Source organism: Perca fluviatilis, chromosome 20 (assembly GCF_010015445.1).
Source record: "Perca fluviatilis chromosome 20, GENO_Pfluv_1.0, whole genome shotgun sequence".
Classification (NCBI taxonomy): domain Eukaryota; kingdom Metazoa; phylum Chordata; class Actinopteri; order Perciformes; family Percidae; genus Perca; species Perca fluviatilis.
The window spans coordinates 25,199,386-25,214,719 of NC_053131.1; the positions used below are offsets into that span (position 1 = coordinate 25,199,386).

A 15,334-nucleotide genomic window follows, 5' to 3' on the forward strand; every position below is an offset into this window, starting at 1 on the left:
TTTTCCTCAGTGTGTTTTTTTGTGTGTTTTTTTTATCAGTCAATTCAATAATTTGTCACATGAAGTCGTACGAGGTACAATTCCAGTGAAATGTAATGCCATCAGCTCCTTAAACTTGTGCATGATTCATCACGAGGCAGAATGTGGCAGCCAGATTGGCACGTAGAAAAAGAGCCGTCGGTTGAATGGCACCGGCACTCAGGATCCAGCCAAGTCTCGGCAAAAGGACACCACAGCCCCCGACATCCCCGCTGGAAACCGACGCAGGCATGGAGGCCACCCAGCTCACCATCCGATGGCTGCACACTGGCCGGCAGGATGCCCAAGGATGCAGAAGCCACACTTTTTGTTCAATTCCTCCATGCTTGCCTTGACGCCCACTCTAATGTAGAGATGGAGACGGACACAGAGATGGCCTTGCTTGTCCACTAAGTTGTGATTGTAGCCATAGGTCATAGCTGATAGCCATCTTGACCTTTTTCTCTGTTTACTCTGACGTTTACATTTGAGAACTTTGACTGGCCAGGCTAGCAGAGTCAGCAGGAGACTGGTGAGTTGATTTCCCTAATCTGATGAGCGACTCGTAGTGATTATATGGCCGCAGAGATGCTCTTGCTAGCTTGAGATCATCTTCACCATCTTTTCTTTGGTGTTTACGCTGATGTTTACATTTGAAAACTTGACCGTCCACGTCTTATGTAAAGCATTTTTATCCCAATTATCCCGAGTATAAAATATGCTATACAAATCAAATTGTATTGCATTGCCTACAGTGATAGCTGCAGTTGTGGTGTCTACTGTACAGTCATGCCAGCAGCTCTGTTTGATGAAATGTCGATCTTTATATATTGAAATAAAAGTATCAGAGTTATAAGTGTGCAGCTACCATTCTGTTTTATTTTATGTCAAACTGCGAGCCAGCACCTCACTAGAAAAAGTTTTTTAGTATAGCAATCCATCAACTAATTGTTGAGACATTTCATTCTAAACCATTTGTACAAAATGTTGTGCCAATCAATCGGGGACATGCTGAGATATAAGTGAAAGTGAAAACATTGCGGTGGCTTTTAGATAAAAAAGTCAAGGGATCACCAAAATCATTAGGCTTCGTTCTCTGAGGACCGTGAATGAACCAAATGTCATGGCAATTGATCCAACAAGAGAAATTTTACTCTAGACCTAAGTAGTTAACCTGTACAACCGACCAACATTGCCATCGCTACACCGCTGCTGCTGGCATGGCTAAAAAGCGCAAGAACCAAAAATAAAAGAATAATAAAAAGAGCAAGAACCACTTTGTCCACATCATTCAAATACAAATTCTGTATCATATGATATGTAATAATATGTACATTATTGTGATCCTCTGACTTCCCTCCAACCAGCCAACTGCATCCAGAGGATGAGACGAACGCCACCGCTGGATGAGCTTCAGCCACCTCCTTATCAGGATGAGAACGGCTCTCCAAGGATGTCCTGTACGCTGTCTGACCTGGGAGACGCCAAGTGTGACCTGTCCTATACCAGCGGCAGTCCCCACCTGTCCTTTGGCAAATGCCCCAGTGAGTGCAGTGACGGCCCTGAGACTGAGAGTTACCTCAACAAGGGCTACGAGGAGGATGTACCGAGTGACAGTACAGCTGTCCTCAGCCCAGAGGTAAATTCCAGTGATGAAAGATATGACTGGAAATGTGCTGTATAGTGTGGTTTTTAATTGCACATTGAACATCTCATTGGTTTCTTCAGGACATGTCAGCCCGTGGATCCTCAGCTCAGCTCCCTAAAGGTTATGAACCAGATCCAGTTGCAAAATATGGCACTCTGGACGTGGTGTTTGACTACGACTCAGAGGATCAGCAACTGGCAGTCACCATCACGGCAGTATCGGATCTTCCCGCCCTAAAACGCACAGGGAACATCTCCTGGCAGGTCCACCTGGTGCTGCTGCCCACCAAGAAGCAGAGAGCCAAGACAGGAATCCAGAGAGGTCCGTGCCCAATCTTCACCGAGACCTTCCGCTTCAGCCACGTGGAGTCAGAGATGATCAGCAATTACGCTATCCGATTGCGCCTTTATAGCATGCGGCGGATGAAGAAGGAGAAGGTGCTCGGGGAAAAGGTGTTCTATCTCACCAAGCTCAACCTTCAGGGAAAAATGTCTGTGCCGGTCATATTAGACCCATGCTGTGCTCTCCCGGTAAGTAGGATCAAAGCAGGTGTTTGCTTTGAAGCGCTCTCTCAACGCCTCACTAATTGCTCCTCTACGTTGATCGATCTTTCATGTGTTTGGATAAAATTTTCTTAGAATGGGGTGATATTTTGCAGCTCGAGAGAATATAAAGATCCAACCAGCTACTTCTGTTTGCCTTGTTGGTTTAATGTGTCTGAGGGATAGATGGTGGTGTGACACTGCCTCCATTTCACATCAGGAAATAGTCAAATCTTTTTAGTTGTGGGGGTTTGTTTTTCCTTTTCCTAGAATTTTTTAATCTTACATCAGTTTAACTAAAATTCGGATAACAAAGAGGAAAAGCAGCTGGGGAAAAAAGCAGCTAAGGCATATCTCAAACCACAAGGGGCTATTAACATATTCAGACCACAAGGGGCTATTAACGTTTTCAGCAGGGAAGTTGTCATATATAAGTTTACTTGCCTTTGCCTTTTATTGTTTCTTACAACATATTTTTTTTTTTAGCAACATATGGTGTTGGAAAAATAAGTAAACATTGACAAGGAAATGCATCTTTTTCAACACTAACTATGGGCAGGGCTTAACGATCAGTAGATTGCCAGACGTAGCTAAGTAGTGTCATCAGCATTATAATGCATTTGTACACTCTGTAACGCTGTTAGGCGGAAAATGCTAATGGTAATAGGAACTGAAACGCATTCTCGATATTGCACTAGATACGGGGAGCATTGACTGTGATTTTTGTTATACATAAACCAGTGAACAATCCTCTAAATGTCTGCAAATATTTTCAGGGTGGTGAATCCCAAGTCAGCCTCTCAGATATGACATGCAGTGAAAGCGCCTCATCATTCCAGTCAGTCAGTCAGACCTCCACACCAGAGATCCTCGTGGGCCTGGTGTACAACGCCACGACAGGACGTCTCTCTGTGGAGATCATCAAAGGCATCCATTTTAAAAACCTGTCTGCCAACAAGCCACCCAGTAAGTACTCTAAAACGTTTTATTTGAGTCATTGCCAAAAGACCGGTGAAGAGTGTAAACAATTTTTTCGAGCTGTTTCAGATGGGAAAAAAAGGACAAGTTGAGCCTGTGCATAGGGATGTATGTTTATGCAGCTTTACATTTACATCATGCTTCCACAGCAAATGTCACAACCAATGATATTGTTTTTCTACACCAAATTTAATTTATAGTTTTTACAAATTAGCAATCCATACACACCACCAACTTGTTTTTTTGTGTTAGCCTTTAAAGTTATATATTGTCAGTCTAAAATTCATTCATCTTACATACTGTAAGTATATATTGTAAATGGGGTTGGGTACCGAAACGCCAACGTAAACGGTAGTAACGAGACCGAATAAGAACGGAAATTTCGGTGCCTCATGTCGGTGCCTGAGTTTACACTACACTCGACAGCAGGTAACGTTAGCCTACCTTTAGCTAGCAGCTGGATTAAACACGGTTAAAATGCTGACAGCTAACGTTAAACGGTGTAAATTGTGATTGTATTTCACTGTAGAGGATTCCAACAGCAGGACTTAACAGTCTGCTCTGCAGCGCAGCAGCTGCTGTTGTCGGAAATAAACAACACAGACGGTGCGTTAACTTAAAACAGGTAGCCTCGTGGTGCATTCAAAGTTATTTTAAAATGCCCTTTTCCCATCTGGTGGTTGTTTTTGTCGTTCAACAGCAATTTACTGGTGAAATAAGTTATTGTTATAGTTCTCTGTTATAGTTATTACATTATTATTAAATCTTAAATTTTTACCATACGGCCTTAGCAATAAACAAGCCATTCTTTAATGTCGCCGACTGTTTAGTACCTTTCTTTTTTTTTACTTTATTAAAAAGTATCGGTTCAGGCACCGTTTAGGCACCGGCACCGTTTTAAAAGTATCGCTTTAGCACCGGTATCGGAAAAAACCCAAACGATACCCAACCCTAATTGTAAATAGCACTTGCACACTTGAATGAGGAGCTTGAATCATTCTTGGAAAAATATGTGATCAAAACTGACAGAAAATGCCTTTGTTAAACATATGTGAAATAAAATGCTATTTGCTTTCAATTGTCCAACTAAGACTGAGACAGAGAGAAATGGCGGGGATTTCCACTAGATGCGTAACTGCTGCGTAACGGCTCCGAAACGGCAGCGGAGTCATTAGGTTTCCATTAAAGTCAGTGTGTGTATTTCCACTGGCTGCATAACGGCTGCGTTCCGACTCCGGCACAGCTCCGGCGGTCGGCAGCCCTCCGGAGCAGATACGCAGAGCTTCTATTTTTGCCGGACGCCGGAGAGCTCCGCAGCAATTCAGCACACGGCAGGTAGTGCGGGACAGGAAGTCGAGCACAGAAACACAATAAACATCCGGTTAATTTTCAAAATAAAATACACCGTGCTCACGGCGGATCATATTTCCCTGCACTACACCTTGAAAACACAGCACAGAGCTGTTTCCCCTCTACTCCTCTGGATGGAAACAACAAATTGTTGTTGGTTTTGTGGTTCTATTCTACCTGAATTCGCAAGAACTTGTGGGTCCTCATGACTACAGCTGTCAGTCATGGCCGCAGCCGTGCCGCAACAATTTCGGACTAGTCTGCGGACCGGCTCCGCAGACGTTACGCATCTAGTGGAAATCCGGAGTAAACATCTCAAAATGAGACATAGGGCCCTATTTTAATGATCTGAAACGCAAGTATGAAACGCAAAACGCAAGTAGCTTTGTGGGCGGATCTCAGGCGCTGTTGCTATTATACCGGCGGGATAAATGACTCTTGCGCCCGACGCAAATCTAAAATGGGTTGGTCTGAAGTAGCGAGGTGTGGTTTGGGCGTAACGTGCACTAAACCAATCAGAGCGTCATCTCACATTCCCTTTAAGAGCAGGCGCGCTTGTTCCATGGCGGATTGCTATTATGACGGCGGATTTGCCTGGCGCACGCCAGCAGGAGCTGTCCGGGATGCGGCAACGTAATAAATGCCCGTCTTGGCCGGGTGGCGATGTTGCTGCGGCCTCTCGGGCGCATCTCCTCAAGTCTGGAGAGGATTGCTGCAGCCATGGAGCGTGGGCCTCCAAACGCACCTGTTGTGCCCCTTCCTCCCCCCCCACTCCATCTCCGTCCACCCGCTCAATCAGGAGCGCATCGCACATTACTCCCGGACCACATCCCGCTGTAGTTCAACATCACGTCTCCTTAAGTCCTCTAATATTTCCTTATTTATGTCATCAACACATCCATGATTCATGGAAATGTGTAAAACACAACAAGCCACAAAGAATGCTGCGACGTTTTGAGGACTGTACTGTAAAGTGCCTCCTGACCTATCCAAACACCTGAAGCGCATTTTCAGTAATATTTTCCTTTGTAATTATGTATGGTTTGCAAAAATGGGAACTGCTGCGTCCGTTAAGATGAGAGAAGTGTATGCACGTTGTGCACACGCTACATTATGGCCAAGCATGCGCCCCTAAAATAGCATCTGAATAATGCACCACTGACTTTAGACTAGCGCCACTGACTTTAGACCAGGTTTTTCCTGGTCAGTGGCGGAATTGTTTTCTGAAACTGCAAAATAGCACCAAGTAACGTTTGCGCCTGAACACGCCTCCTCTTTTCGCTGAACCGCCCCCGGGAGCGCAAATACATTCCCTATTTTACCGACGTGTGTCTGTGGAGGGAAAAGTCCGCTGTGCGTCGGGTGCAAAATAGGAATGATACATGCGTCGGTGTACAAAGGCAATTGCGCTGAGTGCAAGATAGGGCCCATAGTCTGATCTTTCCATTTTAGCTGCACTACCTGCTTTTCAATTTTCCTCTGGTTTGATCCCTGGTTTCCCTCATTTACTGCTCAGTTTTCAGCGGTCCGAGCCGCAAGTTCAAACAAAAACTGCCTCTTGTTGAACTCTGTGAGATGTTGTTGACCTTCTGACCCTGTTTCTCTTTCCTCACATCTTCCGTTATGTCTGCACCTGAAATTCTCTCACCCTACTACCTTTGTGACATCTTGGTCCGTTGTTTTTTCTTACTGCTGTCCAACCCTTGTTGTCAGATGGGCTGTTCTGTTGTCTAAAACACTTGATAGGTGGACAGGTTTATATTATCAGAGGTGAGTCTCTCTCCCTGCCGCAAAATATGGCGCGAAGTATGAATTTATTCATACTATCTTCATGGATGCAGTCAATCAAACACAAAGCCTTTTTCAATGGTCAACATTTGAAATTTAACTTTTTTTTTTTTTTTTACTTTTCTAACTATTTTATTTACTTATATGGTTTCCATAATATCAGTAAAATATTTTTCCGCAAATAAAAATTGTAAAAAAAAAAAAATAGAATAACTTATGAGGAAACAGAAGAATGTGACAACCAAGAAAAGTACAAGCTCAAAAGCCATTGCTAAAAGTGTGTGACTGAACGGTCAGTTTTTTTAATTAAATCAACAGTTTGACATATTGGGAAATGAGCTTTTTTACTTTCTTGCCCAGTTATAGATGAGAAGATCAATATCACTTTCATAACTGAACTGTAAATATGAAGCTACAGCCAACAGCTGGTTAGCTTAGCTTAGAGACTGGAAACAGCTAACTCTGTTCAAAGGTAACAAAATCCCTCCGCTCCATCTCTGCAGATTGTCTGGCTGTTACTGCACCAAGAAATAGTGCAGCGCAAAACGCAACCTGCCACTTTTGCACTTGCCGTTTTGTATTGATTAAACAAATGAGAAATAACATGTTAATTAGTGCGCTTTGGAGTTGCTGGTAGGCAGATAGGAAATGACAGACAGTCAGGCTAGCTGTTTCCCCCTGTTTGCAGTCTTTATGCTAAGCTAAGCTCATGTTCTCCTTTCTGTAGCTTCATATTTAGCACACAGACATGATAATCCGTCAATATGCTCATCTACCTCATGGCAGAAAGTGAATACCCATGTTTTCCAGAAGTATAAAATCATGCAAACATTACTTGTAAAAAGCGGCAATAGGAACTATGGCAATTACTTTTCATTGTTACTCCTTCACACCCTCTTTAAAATTCTAACACTTATCCATGAAGATAGCTGCTTGTTGTAAACCCTGTTCCCTTCTTTTTTTCGAATGTGTATGTGTTTGTCTTATGCACAAGTCCTGTAGCCAATCTCGCTACCTGTGTCGTGTCTTGTGTTCGTGCAAGCGATGCCTGCAAGTCTTTTCACTCAGAAGTAACTCTTTTCATGCTAAGTCAATCCGGTTTGCTTGGTGGCTGATGGCCAGCTAGAAGGAAATGCCGTGCGTCATCCACTGCTGGCTTTATTCAAACAGTACACTTTGGCATGCTTTGGGTGTCATTTTTCAGTTCTGCTTACAGCATATGAAACAGAACAGTGTAGAGCATAAATATTCATCTAAAAGTCACATACTGTCCTCCCATTAATTGCTGTGTTCCATTTATTTATGAATGTCTGTAACTAATGACTAGCTGCCAGATTTTAATATTGTTTGTGCTTCCCTCAATAGCGTATCCACGTACTGCATACAAATTGCATTTAGAAAATAGTCACATCTGGTAACACTGAAAAAAAGCTTTGTGCAAAATCCTTATGAAGGCCTTGATTGACTTTGTGTACCTTACAAAGTGGAAAGAGCACGGTGAAAGATGCGGAGCAATTTCAGAGCTCCTTTTCTATCATTTCAAAACAGTACCAAGCCGACAAGTCAAGTTAATCATCAGTCGCAGCCCCTCTCATTCAGCAACAATACCAAAGAGCCATGCATCACCGCTACTGACCACTTAAGACATCCACAGCTCTACAGAGCCCATTCAGCAGCAGTCAAAAAAGAAATCAAGGCTATTTTTTTCACTGTGCTTTTATGTCAAAGAGAGCAACTGAATGTGTGATTTGAGGCAGTGAGCTAGGCGTTGGAAGGCAGCTGGCACTCGACAGTATGAAAGCCTCGGCAATTCATTCCTTATACTCCCTCTTAGACAGGAACATAATACACAGCATTATTATTGAGTATGGTTGTAGACGAGGGGCGAAACACTCTCAAAGACCCATTGTGATTGCCAGTCTTGCCTCGTTTACTTTCAGCTGAATTTGGGGCTTCAGTTCATATCGTGATTTCTGCATGGAAATGAGGAGTGAAAAAGAAAAAAACGTGAATGCTGAATATCTTGATAATGCCAGTGTTTTTCCTTTTCTCCTTTCTTTCTCGGTTAAATAAATGAGATTTATTGGGATTTTTTTTTTTTTTTTTTTTTTATATGCACTGATTTACAATAAAATAGAAGGGAATCAGCTGGGGGACAAGCTGGGAAATGTCACACAGATTATCAGTATCATAACTGCTATGTACTAGATGTACATTCTTGAATACTTGTAATGTCAAACATGTCCAAAGATTATGTTTTCTGTTTGATTACAAGGATCTTGTGTTCTAGGTTTATTTTTTTGTTATTTATTTTTCCATCATCAGTTTTAGAAAAGGCTCTTCATCCTCTTAAGCACAGGCAAACGCATTACTAACTTCTTACAATCCATTTATATCTTTAACATTATCCCCCTACTTCAGGTTAGACATACTGTACAGTAGTTGCCTAGCAACAAGACAGAAGTAACGCTCCTTGCACCCTTTGAATTCTCGCTCTGTTATCAGGAACACTCGCAGCTGCATTTCGTGTTTGATCAGGAGAAAACCGCATCCTATGTGGTCATGATCTTATACATCAACTGCAGTGACATTGTAACAGGAACAAACGCTTTGTGGGGAAAATGGGTCATAGCCTGCTGCAGAGGAAACACAGCTTCAGTAGGTAGTAATGCTTTAATTCAAAGAGAATTCACTGTACAAACATAAGGATTTTGCACAAATTATCCAGCACCCAAGTCGGATGCCATACATTTAAAAATGTTTCTAAAGGTTTACATCGTTTCCCCTTTTAATTGTCTACTCTGCCTATTTCTTGCTCAGATACATATGTTAAGCTGACCTTACTGAACTCCATGGGCCACGAGATGTCCAAGTGTAAGACATCCATCTGTCGAGGTCAACCCAACCCAACCTACAAAGAGACGTTTATCTTCCAGGTAGCACTTTTCCAGCTATCGGACGTCACGCTTATCCTGTCCGTCTACAACAAGCGCAGCATGAAGCGTAAGGAGATGATTGGCTGGATTTCGCTCGGCCTCAACAGCTCTGGAGAGGAGGAGCTCACCCACTGGACTCAGATGAAAGAGTCTAAAGGACAGCAGGTTTGCCGCTGGCACAGTTTGTTGGAGTCCTAACAGCAAGAGAACAGTAAGTGAAGAGAGTGCGTGAGGATAACTGCACAGAGCAGTTGTCATCCCAGACAGGTGAGAAATGGAGTTCAGCTGGGTTAGAGGCATGTGACAGACGTCCAGGGAACCAGGGTCAGTGGGGGTGAAGGAAAAGACAGAACAGCACGTTTCTGCACTCAGAGTTGTTTTCAGCTTGGCACAACATATTAAGCATTTTTATGGCACTGTTTGTAAAATCACCATTGATTAGTCGCATGGCTAGTAATGGGATGTCATTTATTTTCATGGATTGCCTTGTAATGACCTTTACGTTTCTGTAGATGGCACTCTGTTTTTGTTTGTTGAACTGGTTGAGCTGGGACCTGTTCCAAGAAACAAGTTCTGGGCAACGTTGTTGAATTAATTATTGTCTGATAATTTTGCGCCACACCTCAAAGCTCAAACAACTGACATCAGGATGATTCTAAATCTTATCCGAAAGGTTTACAAAATGAAACATGGCCCCTCTCTTTGTTTTTCTGCCTGTATACCACAAGTTTGTGTCATATATTTAAGGGTTGACCAAAAATAGTTCACAATTTAGAAGCCAGCAGAACATGGATGTGCATGGCCACTTTTCAAATCAGTAGTAGGTAGTTATTTTCAAATTTGTCAGTTTCTTATAGGGACAATCTTACTACAGTGCAGTGAACACAAAATATGCTACTAAAGTTAGAACAGTTTTGTTTATTTTACATGAGAGATTTTTATATTTGTGTTCTTGCTCCTTGTTTTTTCCTCACTGGTTTGAAGTGGGCGTGGCTTAGTTGGAAAAAGGTGAAGATGTCATGTATTACCATGCACCAGTCAGAGAAGCAGGCAACATTTGAATCAAAATCATTTGTGGGAGTATTTGCTAAATATTATAATAATATTAATTAAAAATGATTTATTTTTCCAAGCGTTAACTTGCTATATTGAATAGTCAATGTTATAGAGAAGTGCTTTAAAAACCAAGTTGTCAGGGGTTTTAAGCCATTTTTATGGTACGAGAAACCACATTTTGCCTTTTTTTCCCCCGGCTAGCTAACTAATTGTAGCAACTTTCTTGCTACATGAGTAAACAGGGCAGAACCAGTGCCATGCTCTGCCTGGGAAAAAACACCACCACCAGTGTACTTTTCTACTTAGCTCTTGAGTTTGAATTTCTCCAGATGTCTGTTGTTTAAGCCAGAGGTGTGGCTACATGAAGACGCTACCATCACTGCTCATGTTTGCTACAAACATAAATCGCACCACTTCTTCCATGTAGGGAAGACGTTAGAGTTTCATGAATTTAATATGGATACAATTTAGGTTAAATCACCATGTTGTTGATGAATGTTGCTGATTATTACTTTGCCAAAGCTTAATTTGCCACATCCCAATGTGTCTACTGCAAATGTATTGCAATTACTTGTTGCATTCAAATGTGCAGGAATCTGGGAATGGAGGCATGTTGAAAGATATTTTGAAGGCCAAGGAAGTGGTGGCCATTTTGGATCGGTTTCCAGAGAACTTATAAAGAATTGATTTGGAGACTCGAGTTGAATTACACTTTTTATGAATCTCAGTCGACACTGCCGAGGCTAAACCCCTCACCATTGTTTGAGCCTCAACTTAAGTACATATATAAAACATCAGCTAAATAATTTTAGACAGGCAAATGTCAGGCAAATAAAATTCTCGACATATAACCTGACAGTGGAAGTGTCATGGTTGATGTTGAGATGAAGTTCAGTAGTGATCTCTGAGAAGAATTAAGCATTTCACATTGTTAGATATTTGTCTTGAAAACACCAGTTTGCAGAAGCAATGACAGACTGAGATATGATATATATAGAAATGTGTAGTAGTTACTGTGGTGGTTGTGTGATCTTGAGTTTCCATGCACTATTGAAAAGTCACACAGAATGTCAAAAGCATATTCAAAGACATTTTAAGACACTTTTTTATAGGTACCAAATAACTTAGTCACATATCACAGCAGTGAAGCTAACATGTGAAAAGATAATATACCCGTTAATCTCTTTTACCCGCTCTGGTGCTAATAAGTGCTGTGGCTGCACGCACGGAATCCCTTGCCTTATGGTTTAGTCAGTTCATAAATTACTGTAAGTGGACCCAGTACAAGAACAGACACAGATACACCCTCAGAGCACACAGACCATAATTACAGGAAGCACACGCACAGCACTATTCAACCTCACTAAAGGGAATTCAAACTGCTTTCATAGGAGCCTCAGTGTGCATCGACAAATTTGCAGAATGTCTAAATGCGAATGGGTTGTATGTTTAGCTGTGGACACTTTCTCACTTCATTTCATTTACAGACAACAGAAAATACATATTCTCTTTACTGTGCCTGTGGTTGTGGTGAAAGCTAGCTTTGTGCAGTGTTTACCAAGTGGATGTGTTGTGTGTGGTTGTGTGTGTTGACTGGAAAGGTACAGTGGGGGGGCTGTGATAGTTGTTGTATTTTCTCGTTGGTTGTGACAATTTCTGAATTTATTTACCCGTATTTAGAACGCAGTAACACACTTCTTGAATGTCTGCCATATACTTTATATACAGTAAATGTGTTGTTATCTATTTTTGTATCAATAATGGGGAGGAAATTGTGTTCAGACAGTTAAATAGTGAAACACATATTAACCCACCCTGTGAGCAATACTATTCTGGATTGCTGTGGTTTATTCTGTTCATTTATTTGATGTTTTAGAGGTCTTAGTAGCTCTGGTCCTCTTTACATCCCCTTCTCTAAAACCAGAAAGGGATGTGACAGAAACCAGCAGAGCTCATCTTAAAATCAATCTGTCAAGACCTTTGATGCTTTTTAACAGTGTGAAACAGAAGCACAGCCTTTACAGCACAACAGTCAAACACACCGTGTAAAAGCTTGGCAGTAGCTCATTTGTACATGTAGAGATAAATCATATCATTGGAATCCAAATTTCGCCAAGAGTAAAAAAAAAAAAAAAGAAATCGTGCAATATTTGTTTCATGATCAGGCTGGATCATTTGATTTGGCTTTAGTAAATTCATTCTTATGTCTTGCATTTAACTGCCAGCAGAAAAAGGGGAGTGATTTTGTTAAATCAACAGAAGGTTGATTTAGGAATAGGTGTAGAAGAAGGTGTAGGAATATAAATAGAGTGATCTTTCACACTGTTAGTGGGTGTCTGATGCTCCATAGTCAAGCCTATTATCAGTTAAGAAGTCGATTCCTGTGCGTCCTGGAATGATGCACAATGGTGACAAAAAGGTTCTTCAACAACTCTTCACAGAAAAATTGTAAAATTTAAATACAGACTAATACTTTCTTTAGAGCACCACATATTCTATTGACATGCCACTTATTTTTTTGAATGTTAAGATCTGGTCTTGCTACAAAACTACGGAAGCAAAAATAGGCCAAAAGGATTTTAATCTTGCAAGCAATTGAATATCTAGATGTGAGATTTAAATTATAATAAATCCGCCTCTTAAAAAAAAATTAGAATGCACACTTGATTTTAAATGTGTTTAAAGGTATGCAAATTCAGATGAAAAATTGCGCCCAAAATGAAAGAAAAACTACATTCAGGTCATTTTCAGATCTAAAATTTCAGTTGAGTTCAGTTGAGTAAAAAAACCCATCAGGGTGCTAAAACTAGATAGGGGAAATTCAGAAACAGTTTTGAAATTCAAACCACATACATTGAGATGTATGTTTTTTAAAGTTATTAATGCTATTAATAAAGTAGTATTTAAAATGCTACATTAAGTAGTAGTTATTTTTCACAATAAGGTACTCAGCTGCATTTAAAATATGTTTTATGGCCATTCTTTGCTCCTGTACAAACCAACACAAAGGCTGGGTGGAACAATTTTCTATAGCTCTTTGTTCTGCTAATCTTTCACAAGATGTGTTCCACTAATAAGGTTTTTAAAAAAATATGGCTATGCTTTGCAGTATAGTTTCTTGTGCTTTGATTTCCTTGACACATTTCCAAAAAAAAAACTGTTTAAATGCTGGTTTTAATTTGTGTTTTTTTTTTTCTTTTTTCTTTTAGTTTGGAAACTACCTATGCCACAGATGGCATTGGTGCCTTACTGTTTGTCACTCAGCAACCTTGTGTCACAGTGTCTTAATGTACTTGTACATGTACTTTTCTTCTGTACTTCAGGCTGAGTTTGATTTGTAAAATGTCTTACAAATTGATTTATGATAGACAGAATTTATATGTGATATTGTTTAAAAAATGAAAGGACACACTTGTGTGGGAGCAGTTTGTTCTACCATATATCTTCACATCTTTGTGTGTGTGTGTGTGTGTGTGTGTGTGTGTGTGTGCATGCGTGCGTGCGTGCGTGCGTGCGTGCCTGTCTGCCTGCGTGCGTGCGTGCCTGTCATTTACCCTAAAGCAACTACACTAGTGTTAATATGAGCAAACATCCACTTTGTACACAGTGTTGAACCCTTTCACACGGTAAAGTTTTGGGCTTTAGGTACATTTTGAATTAGATGTGCAGCTCTGCTCTAATACAGTTACTTATGTCTACAAAATGTTCACATTGCCACTAAACAACCAACAGGTGGAGCAAGTATTGCATTTTTATGCTTATTTGGCAATGTTTAGCAAATTTGACCTTCAATAATTTTATAAACCCCCCCCCCAAAGAAAGTCTTGTTTGAAAGCAGATTGCCTTAAGCTCTCATAGTGAGTGGTTTACTTGGGTGGGCAGAAGTAGTTTCTTTACTGGGGAAAATAAATAAAAAGTGTTCAAAAGCCAACAAATATTTTTTTAAGAAAGTGGTTTTGTAGCATTGTGGGATACCAGGAGAATGGATATTCATAATATATATCCAAACCTTTTGTTTTTCTTTAAAAAAATAAATAAATAAATTAAAAAAAAAATAAATAATATATATATATATATATATATATATATATATATCTCAAAAAGCATGTTAATAGGGAGCACTTACAAGCAGTATTTCCTCTTAGCTGATCATTGTGTGAGCTACATTTCATCAAACAGACTAAATAAAGAGTATATCTTTCATGCCATAGGTTTTAGATCCACTCTGCAGAGACTTTGCGTGATGTAGGTCTGACTGAATTGATGCCTCTGCTTTGTGTGATCTTGGCACATACCTGAATCTTTTAGTGGCTTTAGCAAAGGGCCTACTGTAAAACAAAGGTAAAGAGAGAAAACAAGATCAGAGATATAAGGTTTTTACAATTAACTGTTCTCCAGCACATTCCACAGCTGAACACAGAACAAAGCGTCCAGGGGGAGAAGAAATGCTGGAAAATAAGATTCAGTGGCTGCTGCTGAATCAAAGGGGAAAATGCATGACAGATGAGAGGGGCTTGCTCCCTCCCCTCTCTTTGTCGGTCACATCCCTGCAGAGCAGATCTCCAACACACAACCAGTCTAAAAAAAGTGTTAGGTTGCCTTCAAGTGCTGTTGGAATAATGACAATTACTAATTAATTTCGTGCACGGACTCAAATAATTTGGGAATAGTGTGACATTTAGGAGACTAAAAGATTAATCAGCAAGTATGAGGTCAAATTGGTGTATGTATGTAGGCTCTATGTGAATCGCTGGGTTGATTACTGAGTAATATTTCTGTAAGTGGGCCTACAAACACAAGAAATCAATCCTCTAGTATCAATGAAACAATTACAGCTGAAGTGATTATTCAATTGACATTGAAAAAAAAAAGAGAGCTGCATGAGTAGTCGATCTCTCGATTAATAAATATAAAATTAGGTGGCAACTGTTTTGATAAAGTTAATTAATTAATTAATTAATAAAAAATGGCAAACATTGGATGGTTCCAGGTTCTTAAATTTGCTGCTCTTCACAGTC

The 15,334-nt window shown here is 40.5% G+C and overlaps 1 protein-coding gene across 3 annotated transcripts in view; it reads left to right on the plus strand.

Moving 5' to 3' along the window:
- syt14a (synaptotagmin XIVa) overlaps positions 1-13,517 on the plus strand; it is a 49,519-nt gene extending 36,002 nt beyond the window's left edge. Inside the window, exons 4-8 of one of the 3 annotated variants that reach the window (XM_039785964.1) lie at positions 1,386-1,657; positions 1,747-2,196; positions 2,985-3,174; positions 6,229-6,306; positions 9,145-13,517. In XM_039785964.1, the coding sequence (XP_039641898.1) occupies positions 1,386-1,657; positions 1,747-2,196; positions 2,985-3,174; positions 6,229-6,306; positions 9,145-9,458 (1,304 nt within the window). In that variant the 3' untranslated portion in view covers positions 9,459-13,517. The remainder of the gene's footprint in view (positions 1-1,385; positions 1,658-1,746; positions 2,197-2,984; positions 3,175-6,228; positions 6,307-9,144) is intronic. The other 2 variants (XM_039785963.1, XM_039785965.1) reach the window with 2 other exon arrangements.
- Positions 13,518-15,334: the final 1,817 nt, after the last annotated feature.